The sequence below is a fragment of the Anarhichas minor genome, unplaced genomic scaffold (genome assembly GCF_050575085.1).
Source record: "Anarhichas minor isolate MPS153535 unplaced genomic scaffold, ASM5057508v1 ptg000033l, whole genome shotgun sequence".
NCBI lineage: Eukaryota > Metazoa > Chordata > Actinopteri > Perciformes > Anarhichadidae > Anarhichas > Anarhichas minor.
Genome location: NW_027466479.1, coordinates 6,930,617 through 6,944,947, shown reverse-complemented (window position 1 = coordinate 6,944,947; position 14,331 = coordinate 6,930,617). Strand labels below are relative to the sequence as shown.

General features: G+C 43.8%; 1 protein-coding gene across 1 annotated transcript in view; it reads right to left on the bottom strand.

The window, feature by feature from the left end:
- Positions 1-14,116, bottom strand: part of nedd9 (neural precursor cell expressed, developmentally down-regulated 9) — a 28,750-nt gene extending 14,634 nt beyond the window's left edge. Inside the window, 2 exon segments of the mRNA XM_076106252.1 lie at positions 483-866; positions 13,920-14,116. Of these exon segments, the coding sequence (XP_075962367.1) occupies positions 483-866; positions 13,920-13,931 (396 nt within the window). The 5' untranslated portion in view covers positions 13,932-14,116.
- Between the last annotated feature and the right edge of the window lie 215 nt (positions 14,117-14,331).

Sequence of the window (14,331 nt, the reverse complement as noted above, 5' to 3'; positions counted from 1 at the left end):
TTTCTATTTATCTATAGCACTTGTGTAAATCGTTGGCATGTGGTTTTTAAAAGTTTGTACCCCACTACTTTGTGACAGTGAATACCTAATCGGATAAACAAAACCATTTGGAAAGATGTCAGCTTAAACGATTTGCTGATTAATTGACATTCATCAAGGCATTTGGCCGCGTTTCCAGCCTTTCAAAAGTGAGAATTTGCTGCTTTTTTCATTTTGTATCATTGTGAATTTGTTATTTTTTTGGCTTTGGACTGTTGCTTAGACCAAACAAGCTATTGTAAGCTGTATTCTTCTACTTGTTATTGGCAATAGTCCACAGCTGTTCCTTCCAACCAGCTACTTTAAGGAAAGGCTAGTTCAAAGCTGGTCCATGGTGCAAGATTGGAATCAGTGGTTAATGAAATACCTATTTGGCAGATTCACTGATAATGAAAATAGTCATTAATTGCAGCCCAAGGAAAATGTAAGCCTCTTTGTCTCACCTTGCTCGGTGCGTTATCGGCAGCTAGAGTACTCCTTGGGGGGACTTGGTAGACGTCTTGTCCAGGTGGGACTTGGTAGATGCTCTGTTGACTCTGCTGCTGTGGACTCTGGAGGGACGGTGGCACCTGGTAGATCCCCTGAGCTCCCCCTGAGCCAGCCGACTGGGCAGCGGCGGCCGGCGACTGGGCCTCGAACATGGGTCCGATCAGCAGCTTTAGGCGATTGCCCGGGGCGATGCCTTGGCGGCCGTGCAGAGAGCAGAGCCACCAGCCCTCCAGGCCTCCCGTGTTCTGCTCGATGATGGTGAGGATGTCCCCTTTGCGGAAGGCCAGCTCCTCGGGGGACTCCGGCATGTTGTCGTACAATGCTTTGGCCATCAGGTTCTGCAGAAAGAAAGCAGACGTTCTTTAGACGAAGATCTTTGCTACATTTTCACAGAAATAAGCTAGAAGCAACCTACCGTCACATTTTAATCAATTATTTTGAACATAAAATGAATAGTTCTACATTTTAGGAAATCAGCTTATTCGTTTTCTAGCTAAGAATAAGATGAGGAGATCGATAGTCTCATTTTTCTACTTTAAATATAAAGCTATAGCCAACAGCTGGTTAGCATAGCTTAGCATAAAGACTGGAAACCGGGGGAAACAGCTATCCTTCCTCTGTCCAGCCTTCCAACGCTCACCAATCAACACATTATATATTGTTTGTTAAATTCGTACAAAAACAAAAGTGTTAAAAAATACAAGTTGTGCTTCTGTGGTCTTGATGCTAAGCTAAACAGCTACTGTCTGTAGCGTCATATTTAGCATACAGACATGAGAGTGGTGTCAATCACCACACAAAAATGCCAAACTATTCCTTGAAAACACGAGCGTTTACTATCAGCTGCAGTACTTTTCTATGGTTTTAAAATGCTTTGGCGAATGACATGCTGGTGAACTTTTCTCTGCGCTTCAAATTACCATGCAGGATCCCATCAGCCCACAGCTCCAAACCAGATGCCTTTTCAGACCAATCTGAACTTGATGGGATTTTCTCAGCTTGCGCTCTCTGCTCCGGGGCACAGTTATCTAAAGGGCCAGCGAGGGCTGAGGGATAATGACTCAAAGCCACAGATTTTGGAGATAGGAAAACCCCCAGAGTGTGCCACTTCTGTGTCTGAGAGGGGCATTTAAAGACTAATTGCCTCAGTAAATACATCAGTCTTTTCCCTTTAGCCTTTATTCATCCATGGAAGGAGTCAATTGAGTATGAACACTCCATTTCAGCTGCTTCGTACTCGCATAATGACAAACCGTCCAGCACAACAGTCCTGTACTTCATATGTAAGCTCCATAAACACAATTATGGGATTAAGAGCCTTGCTCAAGGGCACCTTAAAGTTAGATACTGAGGGAAAGGAGGGTGTTCGGTTTTCCCAGCTTGTCTATTTCGTGCGAACAACTCAACTTGATTGCTTTTTGCAGCACCACCACCCAGCCAGATAGGCCTTGTAAAGACAATAAAAAAAACAAGCAACACATCTTTTGTTGACATTTATTGCTTCTGCAATAAAATGGCTAAAAACTATCTTATAATGAAACTGAAGCTACAGAAGCACACTGCGTCGTCTTGCTGCTTGAATTAAACACACTCGCACCAGATGAAATCAGCAGAGTGCAATTGGATTCCTAATCGGAATAAAAGCGACATGCACACAAAAGGCAAAATCTTGACAAAGTGAGGATTATCAGCAACAAGTAAACGGTGACTTTAACTGTTTTTAAGCATCCAAATACAGCTTCTCAACAGTAAAGTATTATTCAGTTTCACTAATCTGTCAAGTACTTTTTTGTGTCTGTCATTAACGCCTCACCCTTCAGAAGCTCAGTGTGGGAATGAGGAAGCCCTCTTCTTCTTGAACCCTCGTTGGCCTTCCCCTTTTCTACCCGGCCTGATTCATGCAGTTCCCATGTGAAACTCTCTCTGCTACTAATGTCGTTATCTCTCGCTGCGGGCCTGGCCTCCCTGGCTATTGTCTGAGCGCACTGTCAGGACCATTAGCCAGCAACACAATTACACCCTCACAATCACCCCCCCGCCGCCAGCTAGCTGAGGCAAGTTCCGCTGTGACCCCCGTAGGTCGACGTCGCCCAATGGGAGCGGACCTGGATGTTTGCTTGTCGCAATAATTTGATCAAGGCTGGCAGAGGCATCCAGGAGGAAAAGAAAAGGCTGATTGCTGTGATTGCAACTGCGGCTCCAATTAAGAGTTTGAATATATTCGAGACATTGGGCCTCATGCAAGAACATTCTTATTATGAACCCTTCTGGGAAGTTTGTTCGTACAAGATTCCCCAAACTTTTAATCTTAACTAACTTAACATTTGTCAGTTCGATCATTAGTATAATCAATGGCAAAAATAGCCATGTAAAGGCTGCCAGCTCTGTTCTGATTGTGTGCAAGTTTCACTCCCAAATATGTTACCGAAACAAAACAGTTCCACACTACCGAGCTTCAAGTCCTGCAGACAAAAAGATAACAAGTTTAACAGCGTCACTGGTGGTGTTATGGGACACAAAATAAACCAGTAATGTAGGTTAAACACTTAAAAAAAACTAGAGCAAAGCGGTCCACGAGTAATATGAGACGGCGTCAAGGGGACGTGACACTCTATGAGATATATATAAGTGATGTTACACTGTCGGGTGCAACAGAGGATAATACTGGACAGACTAACAGATGAGCATAAAGATAATCTTCAATATTAAAACAACATTGAAATGTAAAAGTTGTCATGCCAAAATCTGCCAAAATCATCACAACATCTCCTACACATTATCTCCTAAATCACTCGTGCGTTCAGAGCAACCTGCTAGTACGAGTGGTTCTTGAACGAGACTCATTGTCCTGCTGTGGATAACTGCTCGGTGTTTGATGCTCAAAAGAGAAATGAAATCACCTCAAGACACCAGAGCAGCAGCACGTATCTCACTCCTTTTGTCTCTGCTAATTACAGCGATGCATCCAGCTGCACCACATGTGCACTAATACACAGACATTGAAAAATGGTACCGACAACCGCATAAACTTGTAAAGCGCATGTTTAAAACGTCCTCTGCAAAAAATTACGCATCAAGCTCAACGCACTGCAGCCTGAGAAGACCTCGTCATCAATTGCAGTTTGTGCTTGTTTTTTGTTCTTAATGCTGCACGTGTTGTTTTTTTCATTTCCTTTCTTTTGGGTCTATTTGCATGTTTTGTACGTTGCAGTGCGCTAAGCCTTCAGGGCCACCGTACGAATGAGTGCTTAGTTTGGTGTCATAACAATGCTTTATGGTCACTTTTGTATATATACACGTTTATACTTTATATTTCAATAAAGTCAAGAGGAAAGAAAAATATCTAAAAGAAAAATTGATTTGGCAGAAATCTTTATAATTTTTTACAACCGACACTATGAGGACATAAAGCCAATGTCAATAAGACATAAATACTATAACCATCACAATATTAATGTCATACTTTAAAGCTCTTTTAGGATTGTCAACACCTTGATAAAAACCTTAAACTGTCCATGAGCAAACTGAGTTTGTGTTTAAAAATGCTGCAAAACACATGAACACCTAATGCATCACCCATTGCTGTGAGTTTGGCCACTACAAGGATCCCAAAAGGGACGAGTTTGACACATTTACACAACCTTCCTCCTCACTACGGCGTGGTTGTATTGGGGCAGAGCTTTTGGGGAAGTAAACATACAAATCATGATCACTTGGATAGCACCCCCAATACACGGTGAGTCACACTAGAGCCAGATGGGATGTTCAAACCTGATGGGTGATGTGGAGCAGAAAACATCACCCCCACTAATCACACTGAACACACCTGTAGTTAGCTGTAACGGCTAACGCAGATCATTTTTTTTCTTTTTGAAGTGACGCTCCTGTGTTTTTTTGTTTGTTTGCTTCAGTCAGCTGCGTGACTCTAATCGCAGAAGGTGAAACTGTCTATTAAAGCGTGCGTCAGATCTCTGGTGTAGACATTGGTTAGTCACAACACGATGACTCCACCGCTCGCCATTGATCCTCCTATAAACACATGTGTTTGCCATTAGTCAGTGGGCAGGCGGGGAGGGCCCCTTCTGCTTCATCCTCAGACGAGCTTCCAGGAAGTTATCCGTTATAAGCCGGCGAGGCGAGAGGCGTTCTGCTGCTTCCTAATGTAAATATGAGGCGGTTCCGGTCCTGACCTTCAAATCTTAATGGAATAGCGCGGGTTGGCAGAGGTTCATAGAGTGGGTTAGACGGTCAAAAGAAGGTCTCATCTCTAGACGACGTGGAAGGTCTTTTAATGGCTTTGCTATATTTCAGATAGTTTAGGCTCATAAGAGGCTGTGTGTTGCGTCATACAAGCTATTGAACATGTGTCAGGGTATAACGTTATTTCAAATAATAATAAATTACATATTTAAATACTACATTTAAATTTCTTTTTAAAATATACTTTCATCAGAAAGTTTATTGCGATTTTACTTTACTGGATTTTGTTTTGCCATTTTTAATCGTTACCAGATCCAGTGAAGTAAATATTTGTAGCTTTTCTGTGTCACGTCTGATATTGTTTCACAGTGAGCTGCAACTAACAAACATTTTCATTGTGAATTAATCTGCAGATTATTTTTTTTAAAGAATCATTCCATCTATGAAATGTCAAACAAAAAAAGAATTTATTTTTTTTTAAAGAAATGACTGAAATGTTTTTCTTGCCGAAACTATTAAACAACTAATAGTTTTGACTCTAAATATGTTAAAGATGAAGCCTGACAAATTTTGGCCTGAAAAACGGAGCATGTCCTGAAGACATTAATAAGCACAAAAGATAAAAGGAGGTGTAAAACTCCTGTACACATGTATTATTTTTTTCGGGGTCTCCCAGGTCTCATACTGCCCTCTGCAACATCTGGTTTTGGAGACGCTCTCACGGCTGGTATGTTTTTGTCATCAGAAAGCGAGGAAACGTGCAAAGCTGAGCTGTCCGGATTGGCACCTGGAGCTCGATGCACAGCCTGAAGACCCAGCTGTCTGAGCCCCTTCACTCTCTGACTCACACACCAACAAGGCTTTTTTTGGTGCTTTTTTTCCCCCAGCGTCTCGCCTGAACACAAACAGTATAAATGTCCTGTGTGGAAAGCCTGTGCTGACCATCCAAAAATAAGAAAAGGAAAACCTTGTGTAACTTCACCGGCCTGCTGAAAGGGCCCCACCTTCGCTTTCAGTAAGAGCTCTCTGGGTGGTTTTGGCTCTGCGGGGTACACATCAATCGAATAATAATGAAGGTGGCTTTGGCTAAACAAGCGCACAAATACTCAAATTCCCCCCCGCTACTGAGGCCAAAAGCACAACCCACACCACATAGCAGAGACACAGCATCCCCACAGCAACGGGAGCGGTCCTACTTCCAAAGAGACAAGGATGTTTTCAACCCAAACAAACACAACCTGCTCCCAAAAAAGAGAGGAAAAAGTGGTGCGCTCCGACTGTGAGAAACATAGCATTTAGGGCCGTACCGACCGTGACACGCGTCCCTGAGTTGGTTCGCCGAAGAGGGGCGAACCAGCACACTCATTTGGCCTCATTTCACATGGTTAAATATAGAAAATAATTATAGTAATGACGGTAATGAGGACCTGATGACTTTTTACGAGCCGTTCCTCAGAGTGCGGGTGAGAGCCAGTTCAAATAAATGGGCCGTGTGAAGGGCTCTGGGTAGGAAGGGCTCATGGGAAGCGGTTCAGAGCTCAGAGCACATGGTAATTTCTTCATTTGGACAGTTTTCAGGAAGGTTGACCCTCTGATTACAACCCAAGCCACTGGGCCGTGGAATAACGTAATTACACAGCAGGCTCGGTGAAACTTCACCTCCGCTATTTCAGAAAGAGTCTTGCGGAAAATGTCACAACTTAATGGAGCTTAGATTTTCAGTCAGGGAAATGTGATCCAGCACAGGCGCTGCTGCCACACAATGACCGATTGATGTATCTTATGCAAGCAGCTGTAAATCAACCGTGACAGAGTTACAGAAGCACGAATAGAGTTGGAACTTTAAAAAGAGACGGATCGATTGCTTATTCCAGCTTTGTGGCCTTCAGCACGGTCATTGATTAGAACATAGAAGTCACGTCATTGGCATGTTCGTTTTGTTTCTTTTCCAACGAGCTGAAAAGCATATTTGTTTTGTGACTGAAGATTTTCATTAGGCCCCATACTTCAAGACACAGCACACCCAAGCTCCTCCGGGCTGATAGAAACAGTCTTATTCATTCTGCATAAAAGACTATTGTATCCCCAGGGTAAATATGACACCCACCCCCCTTCCCTTCTACTTTCATTTGTGATTCACGAGCTGCTGCCGCAGCGCTTCGAGGAAACCTCCACTCCCTGCAACAGCAACAGCATGGCGACCGTCTCTGCGACAGGATGCCATGTGCCGGGTTGCGTCTAACCGCACTGCAAGCTGTGACGAACCGCTCATGCTCAAAACATCTGAGTTGAGCACTTGGATTCTAACAATGTAACAAGATCCAAAATCCTTAGTTACCTGATGTCTGCCAATCTGAGGCAACCTAAGGCAGTTACAGCAGCAACAAACCATGATGCAACACTACGTGGGCCGTCAGCCACCTTTCTGATGAAGTCAAAGGATGTGATTTGAGAAATGACTTCACCTCCTCACTCTGTCCATTCATCATATCCGTTATATTTCTTTACTGTTGCATAAACTACAAGGTAACTTGACATGACGCCCTCCTCTTTAGCCTGCAGCACTTCCTGCCTCCTGCAGTGATCAACGCTTCCAATGAACTCGTCCTTTCCCGCGCCGGTTCCCGAACAAAGCCTATAATTAGACGTGAAAGCCACACTGGACATATTCTCTCCAAAAAGTGTGTATTGAATTCTGGGAGCTGGAATGGCTGCTGGGGAAACACATTGTGCAACGTCGCTGCTCATATTCCGCTGAGTCATTCCAGGACTGTGCGAATCGCGTTAAGCGACAGGAAGGGAAACCGTCCTTCAATTTGAGGAGCCTTGTTGGCCGGCATCCATGCTGTTTAAGTGTCTTCGAGCAAAGCTATGAATCTCTGAACGCTCTCGGGGCTTTTGTTTGGCTGCTGACCTCTGACCTACAAAAGACAATTTACTGCATCTACAGGGGTCAAGAAAGTATCAGCAACACACACAAAACCCCAACAGTATGGTTGGTATTCATGGGGCCCCAGCCAAGAGGCGCTCAGCGTTGGCAGAGCAGAGAGCTGGATTATTTCCAAGCTCGGCATTGATGCCAAACGAGGGTACACGAGTGCATCGTGGTAACCCCCGGAGACGAGAGCTAATCCCTCCGGGGGGCATTAGCCGAGATGTGAAATATGCCTCATGGTATCTCTGCAGGGCCACATTGAATGGTTTTTACATACAGGAATAGTCAATGGGATGGAGATTCACTCCAGTGTCTTCTCGATTTCACGCCACGCGAAGATCTGTCAGACACAAAGAGACGAACAACTGAGGCGGCCATCGTCCCCCTTTGAGACAGGAAGGGCATCTGAGATGAAAGGGGAATCTTTTGTTTATCATTCCCCATTTTTAACACTTTAGTGCTTTTGATGATGATGCTTTTAGAGGTTGTATTTTTTTTATTTCTGTCAAAGGTTGACCATGCTGCAACTAATGCTAATCCTTATTGAAAAGTTATTTGGTAAGTATTTTTGTATTGTTTTAATTGCCCATGAAAACCTCTCAGAACCCAATAAGATGGCTGAGAATATCCCGAGTAATCAACATTACATTAGCTTCTGTTTGTTGTGCACCAACCTTCAACAATCACACAGAGAAATCGTTTGTAGTAGAGAAGGATCAGATTCACACTTATCTACCTCGGGAAGCCTCGCCAAACCACAACAATGCAGGAAATCACAAAACTATAGCTGAAGGAAGAAAGTGGGAACACGAGAAAATACACTTTATCATTCTCCATCATGAAATAAGTCAACGAAATAAAAAAAGTTTAAGTTTAAAAATCAAATTGAACCCTATTCCAAGAATCTGCTTAGATGCATAAACATGATTTATTACAGAAAGTGGTCAAACAGATGCCCAATATAATTTCCCAGAGCCCAAGGTGGCGTCTTAAATGTGCCTGTTTTATCAAACAAACAGTCAAAAATCCAACAATATTCAGTTTAATTTCATATATGACAAAGAAAACTGCTAATTGTCACATTTGAGGAGCTGGAATCGGAGAAAAATGACTGCAACGACTAATCAATCACCTAACGTGCCTCATGTGTTCAGCCTGTTAAGTTGCACGAACAAGTGACTACAGGCTGTACTAATGGAGTTCAACACTGTTCTCCGCTGTCTCGTCTCCCTCTTATCCTCCACGAGGACCGGCCCTCGAACCGAGCCGACAAGAGGCCCCGCTACATCTTGAGAGATGACCCTGCAAAATAGCTGGCATTCCTCAAGGGGGAAGGAAGGAAGGGGGGGTGGGGGGGGGGAATGATTTCCACCAAAGGTCAAGCATGGAAATGATTATATTGTGGCTGATGTTGCGTAGTGTCTCTCTCTCTCTCTGTCTCTCTCTGTGGCCGAAGTGAGCACACAATGCAGTCTGTCTCCACTCTGACCGTTTTCAAATGTTAATGACTGGCTCACGGTGCGAGGGGCGCAGGGAGACGGGTGGGTGGGGGTTGGAGGGGAGATTGCTATTCACTCTGGCTGGGGGGAGAAGCTCTTCACGCTCACTGAAAATCTCACACAGGGAGCAAACTTGAAGACACTCTGCACCAAAACGTAGCATGGCGTTAACTGGCAGTGGTTTAGGAAATAGTCTGCGTTGAATTCAATCTCATAATGAGCCGGAGAGCTTGTGTGGAAAAGCATGGAAAAGCTATTTCACATAACATGTGAGGTTTCTCCGAAGGACTGGTGTGCCTGGGTTTCTTTTCCCCGAGAAGACAAACGTCTCCTTCTGCACAACGCAGAGACGAGGCTGCGAGTGTCCCGGTGCTGCCTGAATCATTAACAAAATGAGGGCCACCTTGAAACAATCATGAGCATCTTCCCAAACAAGCTTCCCACGCACGATCGCCCGGAATGCTCTCATTCTCACGGGGCACTCCTCGACCTCCAGGCTCCCGCCTTCACCCCCCCCCCCCCGCAAACATCCAACTCTGTTTGCCCTCTCGTACCCCCCCACACAACTTCCTCTGTCTTTCATTTTCTACAGGCCCTTTCAGCATCACAGATCCTCCTCCCTCTCAGAACAATGTCTGCTCCGGTCTCCTCCAGCCCTCGCTGCTTTTTGGACCAGTGCCTGGAGCCTGAACCCATGAAAAAGAAACACGAAAGAAAACACACACACACACACACACACACACACGCACACACATATATTTGCCAGAATGTGGGTTCATCTAATCACTCCTCACTGTGCTTGTGAAGCTATTTCTGCAACAGTTACGTCAGCTGCGAAGGAATGAGTTTAAAGGTTGTGGAAGTCTCTGGGTGAGAATGTACGCGTTATATCATTTTGCCCCAGAAAGTTGTGTTGTAAAGCATTAATGGAACATTTTGGGAAATATGATTATTGTCTTTCTCGTGGAAAATCAGATGAGAAGATTTACTTGCATTTTTACTATTGCTGGGCAAGTTAACGCGTTAATTTCGCGTTAACGCATTCATTAATTAACGCCGACAATTATTTTATCGCGCGTTAACGCTTTTTAAAAATGTATTATAATTTTTATTTTTTTATTTAAAGACAAGAGACAATACATATACATAACAACAAGAGGATGACACGAACAGTGGGATAAAAGCCAGCAAACATCCTATAGTCAGTTGCGGTAATGTCAGCAGACACTCAGATCTCCGTGGTCAACTCAGCAGACACTTACATGTTAGTGCACCTATATGCTGAAATTCACGGTAAATGCATTTAAACGGCACAGATCTGGAGCGAGCGAAGGACTTTGAAAGTTAGCGGAAAGATTAACGTGAGACAACATCCGGTTTCTTCAGACGAACATCCGGTTTTCAGAATAAGATGCCAACAAAGTATGAATTATATTCACATTAAGTATAAAACATGCTACCTGCATCTCGTGGACCAAATGTTTTTGCCCTTTTGTTCATATAGCAGTACTTTTAAAATAAAAGTGCGCAATACACTACTTTTGAATTCATTATTGAACTTTGCCATAACAATGCGATTAATCGCAAAAAAATCCATGCGATTTATCACGATTAAATATTTTAATCGTTGCCCAGCACTCATTTTTACACCTATATCTGTGCGGTGAATCTAAAGCCGGAGCCGGGGGACAGTTAGCTTAGCATCTTAGCATCAAGACTGGAAACAGCTAGCAGCACCTCTGAAGCTCACTAATTGTTGTATTTTATTTAAGCAGTACAAAACTTAAAGCAACATGTTGTTTTACAGGGAGTTCAAAGAATAAACATCTCTAAAACTTTTTAATCTTTATGCTACGCTTAGCCTCCTGGCTGCTAGCTGTAGCCTTATATTTAACGTGGAGTGCAAACCCTTCAAAAACAGCAAATTACTGTTTTTTACATTTCTACTCTGTACACAAGAGTGAACAAATGAGATATCGTAGCTGAATCCCGCTGTTTACAGTCTAAATGCTAAGCTAAGCTACTTGTCCTTTGGCAGAATTATGTAGTAAAAAAGCACTTGGAACTAGTTAACGGCATTTTGTTTTAGATTTGAATGGAACAGGGTGAAATAAACACATATGATTGGTCGCCGCTTTGCCGCATCATTGTGCCGCTGGGAAGAGTTGAAACCGGCCGGTCATGCAGCAACTAGCGTCAGTTTGTAGCTTTGCGTTACCTGCTTTCCATTGAAAGTGACTTGTAGCCTGTAGCTATGTCCACCACAAAGAAAATAAGCCCATTTTTCCAAAAATGTTGAACTACACCTTTAAACCTCTGGGCCTCACTGACGCTGTAAGAGATCCGTCTGTGTGCAGGACCCATGGGGGGGGGGGGGGGGGGGATTATACGCATTAGGTGACCTATGGAAGACAAGCCTTCTCATTCACACCTGAACAAGGGGGGTGCTTCTGGCCACACTACAGCACCTCAGGACACGTGACGGGGGCACCAACCAGCTCGTTAAAAGCTTCTGTTGAAGCATTATCGCTCTGTGAGGGAAAGTGGTGCTTAATATAGCTGTGAATAAATCATCTGATAGGGGGGACATGCTGAACTCTGGCACTATTTAACAGAGTATAACCAGGATGCCTGAGACGCCGACGTGCGAGAATCTCCACGAACACAGCGGCGAATCAGAACACGTCACCCGATCACCCTCTTTCCTCCGGCTGTGTTGCATAATGCAGATGTGTTTATTATAAGCAAAGAGCACGCTGCGTGATTTCTGTGCTCCCCCTTATCTCGCCCCGAGGCAAACAAAAGAGGTGCAGACGCAGTTTTTTACGCCAGAGATCTCCCTCCCTAAAGACAGATTAGCAGCTTGGAAACACCGGCGTTGATCACTTTTGATGAAAACAGTGATCGCAGAGACCCGATCGAGGTTGTTTCCCTTTCCCTGAAGTCCTTGTTACGCTCCCTGGCCTCGCGCCAGAAAAAACATCATCGCCCTCCGACTGCTCTGTGAGCCGTGTGCTTCACCCTGGACAATGACTCAGTTCGGACCATGACGCAGACACACACACACACACACACACCCTCCAATCAAACAACCGCACCCTGGTAAAGAGTGACACAAGGCCCAGTGGACGCCTGAAGAAAAGAGTGTCAAGTCCAATGTCTGAGCCAAAGCAGCTACTTCACACTTTCAGCAAACAGCCACTGCCCTGAAAAAATAAAACAACAACCTCTGAATCAGCCAAACACTTAGCACAGTTTTTGCCTCCCAAATATGGCGAGGCAGACTTCAGACTTGACGCTTAGCAGCAGCAGCAGTTCAAGGCGCCAAGTCTCTCTCTAAATGGCCGGTGTTTTACAAATGAGTGATAAAAGCTGAAGAGACTTTTCCTCCAACAAGTCGATCCAAATGTTCCTGAAGCTGACGTCCAAGCCGTCCATCACAAAACGAACCTCAATGACTGACGGCGACGGACACGATCGGTCACGTGCTGAAGTAAAGAGCAATCTGAGAGATTTCGTCAGGACAGGATTCATTTTTTCTTTTCTTTTTTTAAGTGAAAGCGTCACATGATCTCAGCCAGAAGTGGAAAATATGACAACACAGTTAATGATACAAATCAGGAGCGTCTATAATTGCGTTAGATTGTGCTGACAGGATTGTTGCGTCATTGTGATGATGTTTTAGTCATTTAACTCACATAATAAGCCCCCTGAAAAACTGAGAAATCACACTATAATGAAATGATTAAGCAATCAATTAGTCCATTGGCAGACACTACTGTTCTGACAGCCGATGGTTTAAGTCATTTTGAAGCAACAATGATAAACATTGCCTACTTCCAGCATCCTCACTTTTGAGGATTTGCTGCTTTTCTTCGCCCAATGTGATCAAAAGATTTGAAAATATTTTTACATGTTAAAAACACAGATTGTCAACTACTGACCCATATTAAAAGACCAAACTGAGACAATAAAAACACAGTACAGTAATAGATAGTGACAATAATCGTTAGAAGCCACCTTAACAAAGCAGCTTATGAATTTTAAGGACATGAAGACTTGCTCAACATTATCCGGCACTAACCTCATCAGAACAATAACCATAAAGCCAGCAACAACAAGTAGTGTCATTGAAGTGGACACGTCTCACACTGAGGTGAAATGTGCTTTTTTTAAATGTCCTACTAGGTGGTAACTTGACTCTCAGAAGTGAAGTGTTTGAACAGTTCTTTGTCAGCAGCAGGGACACTGCTGGGAGAATGTGAAGCGACCTATTTCTGCTTCTGAACCTATTTCTGCTTAAAAAAAAAAAGGGGGGGGGGGGGGGGGCCTTTAAAACTCTATTTACGGCCCTGTAATAAATGTAGCCTCAGGGTAGAGATGATGATGCGTCAATAATAAGACATTTACACATCGATAAACACACAAACATTTAAAAAGCACAGTGACCGCATCCCTTTTTAGCAGTTTCCCTTTTTCTATTTTTACAACCAAAATCGATTTTCGAAACAAACCCGGATGCACCATTTAAATAACTTTCAGAATCACCGCCATGAAACCAAAATTGGAGAAGTTTCACAGTCGTAGCCCACCATGTAGAATACTCTTTAAAAAACCAGCTTAGTCGTAAGTTATTTTCTCCCCAGCGTACATTATGACACGAGAGAGAGAGAGAGAGAGAGAGAGAGAGAGAGAGAGAGAGAGAGAGAGAGAGAGAGAGAGAGAGAGAGAGAAATTAGCGACCCGCAATCACTTACTTTGTATTTCATGTTGTAGCTCTTCTTCTGTCTGTGACTCCGGTAACAGTGAGTGATAATATCCGCTTTATCGCGTCAAAGAGCGCACATCTGAATAAGTGTTTCTCTGCGCGGTCAACCAGCCATCCGGAGCTTCGTGGAGAGAGAAACACGCACGAAGGAATCCGCACCGCTGCTCTCTACTCCTCTCCACCAGATTGCTCTTCACCACATTGAAGGGTCGGACCAGCTCATTTGCATCAAACCCCGCTGATTGGCCGGAGGAAACGTTATGTCTCCGCCCCCATGCCCCCCCGTGGACTGCTCCGTTACAAATGTGACGTCATTATTTGACTACAATACAGCATATTTAATCTTCTTTATCTTAGTTCTTTGGGGGAGAATCATGCTCTACATGTTTTGTTGTTGTATT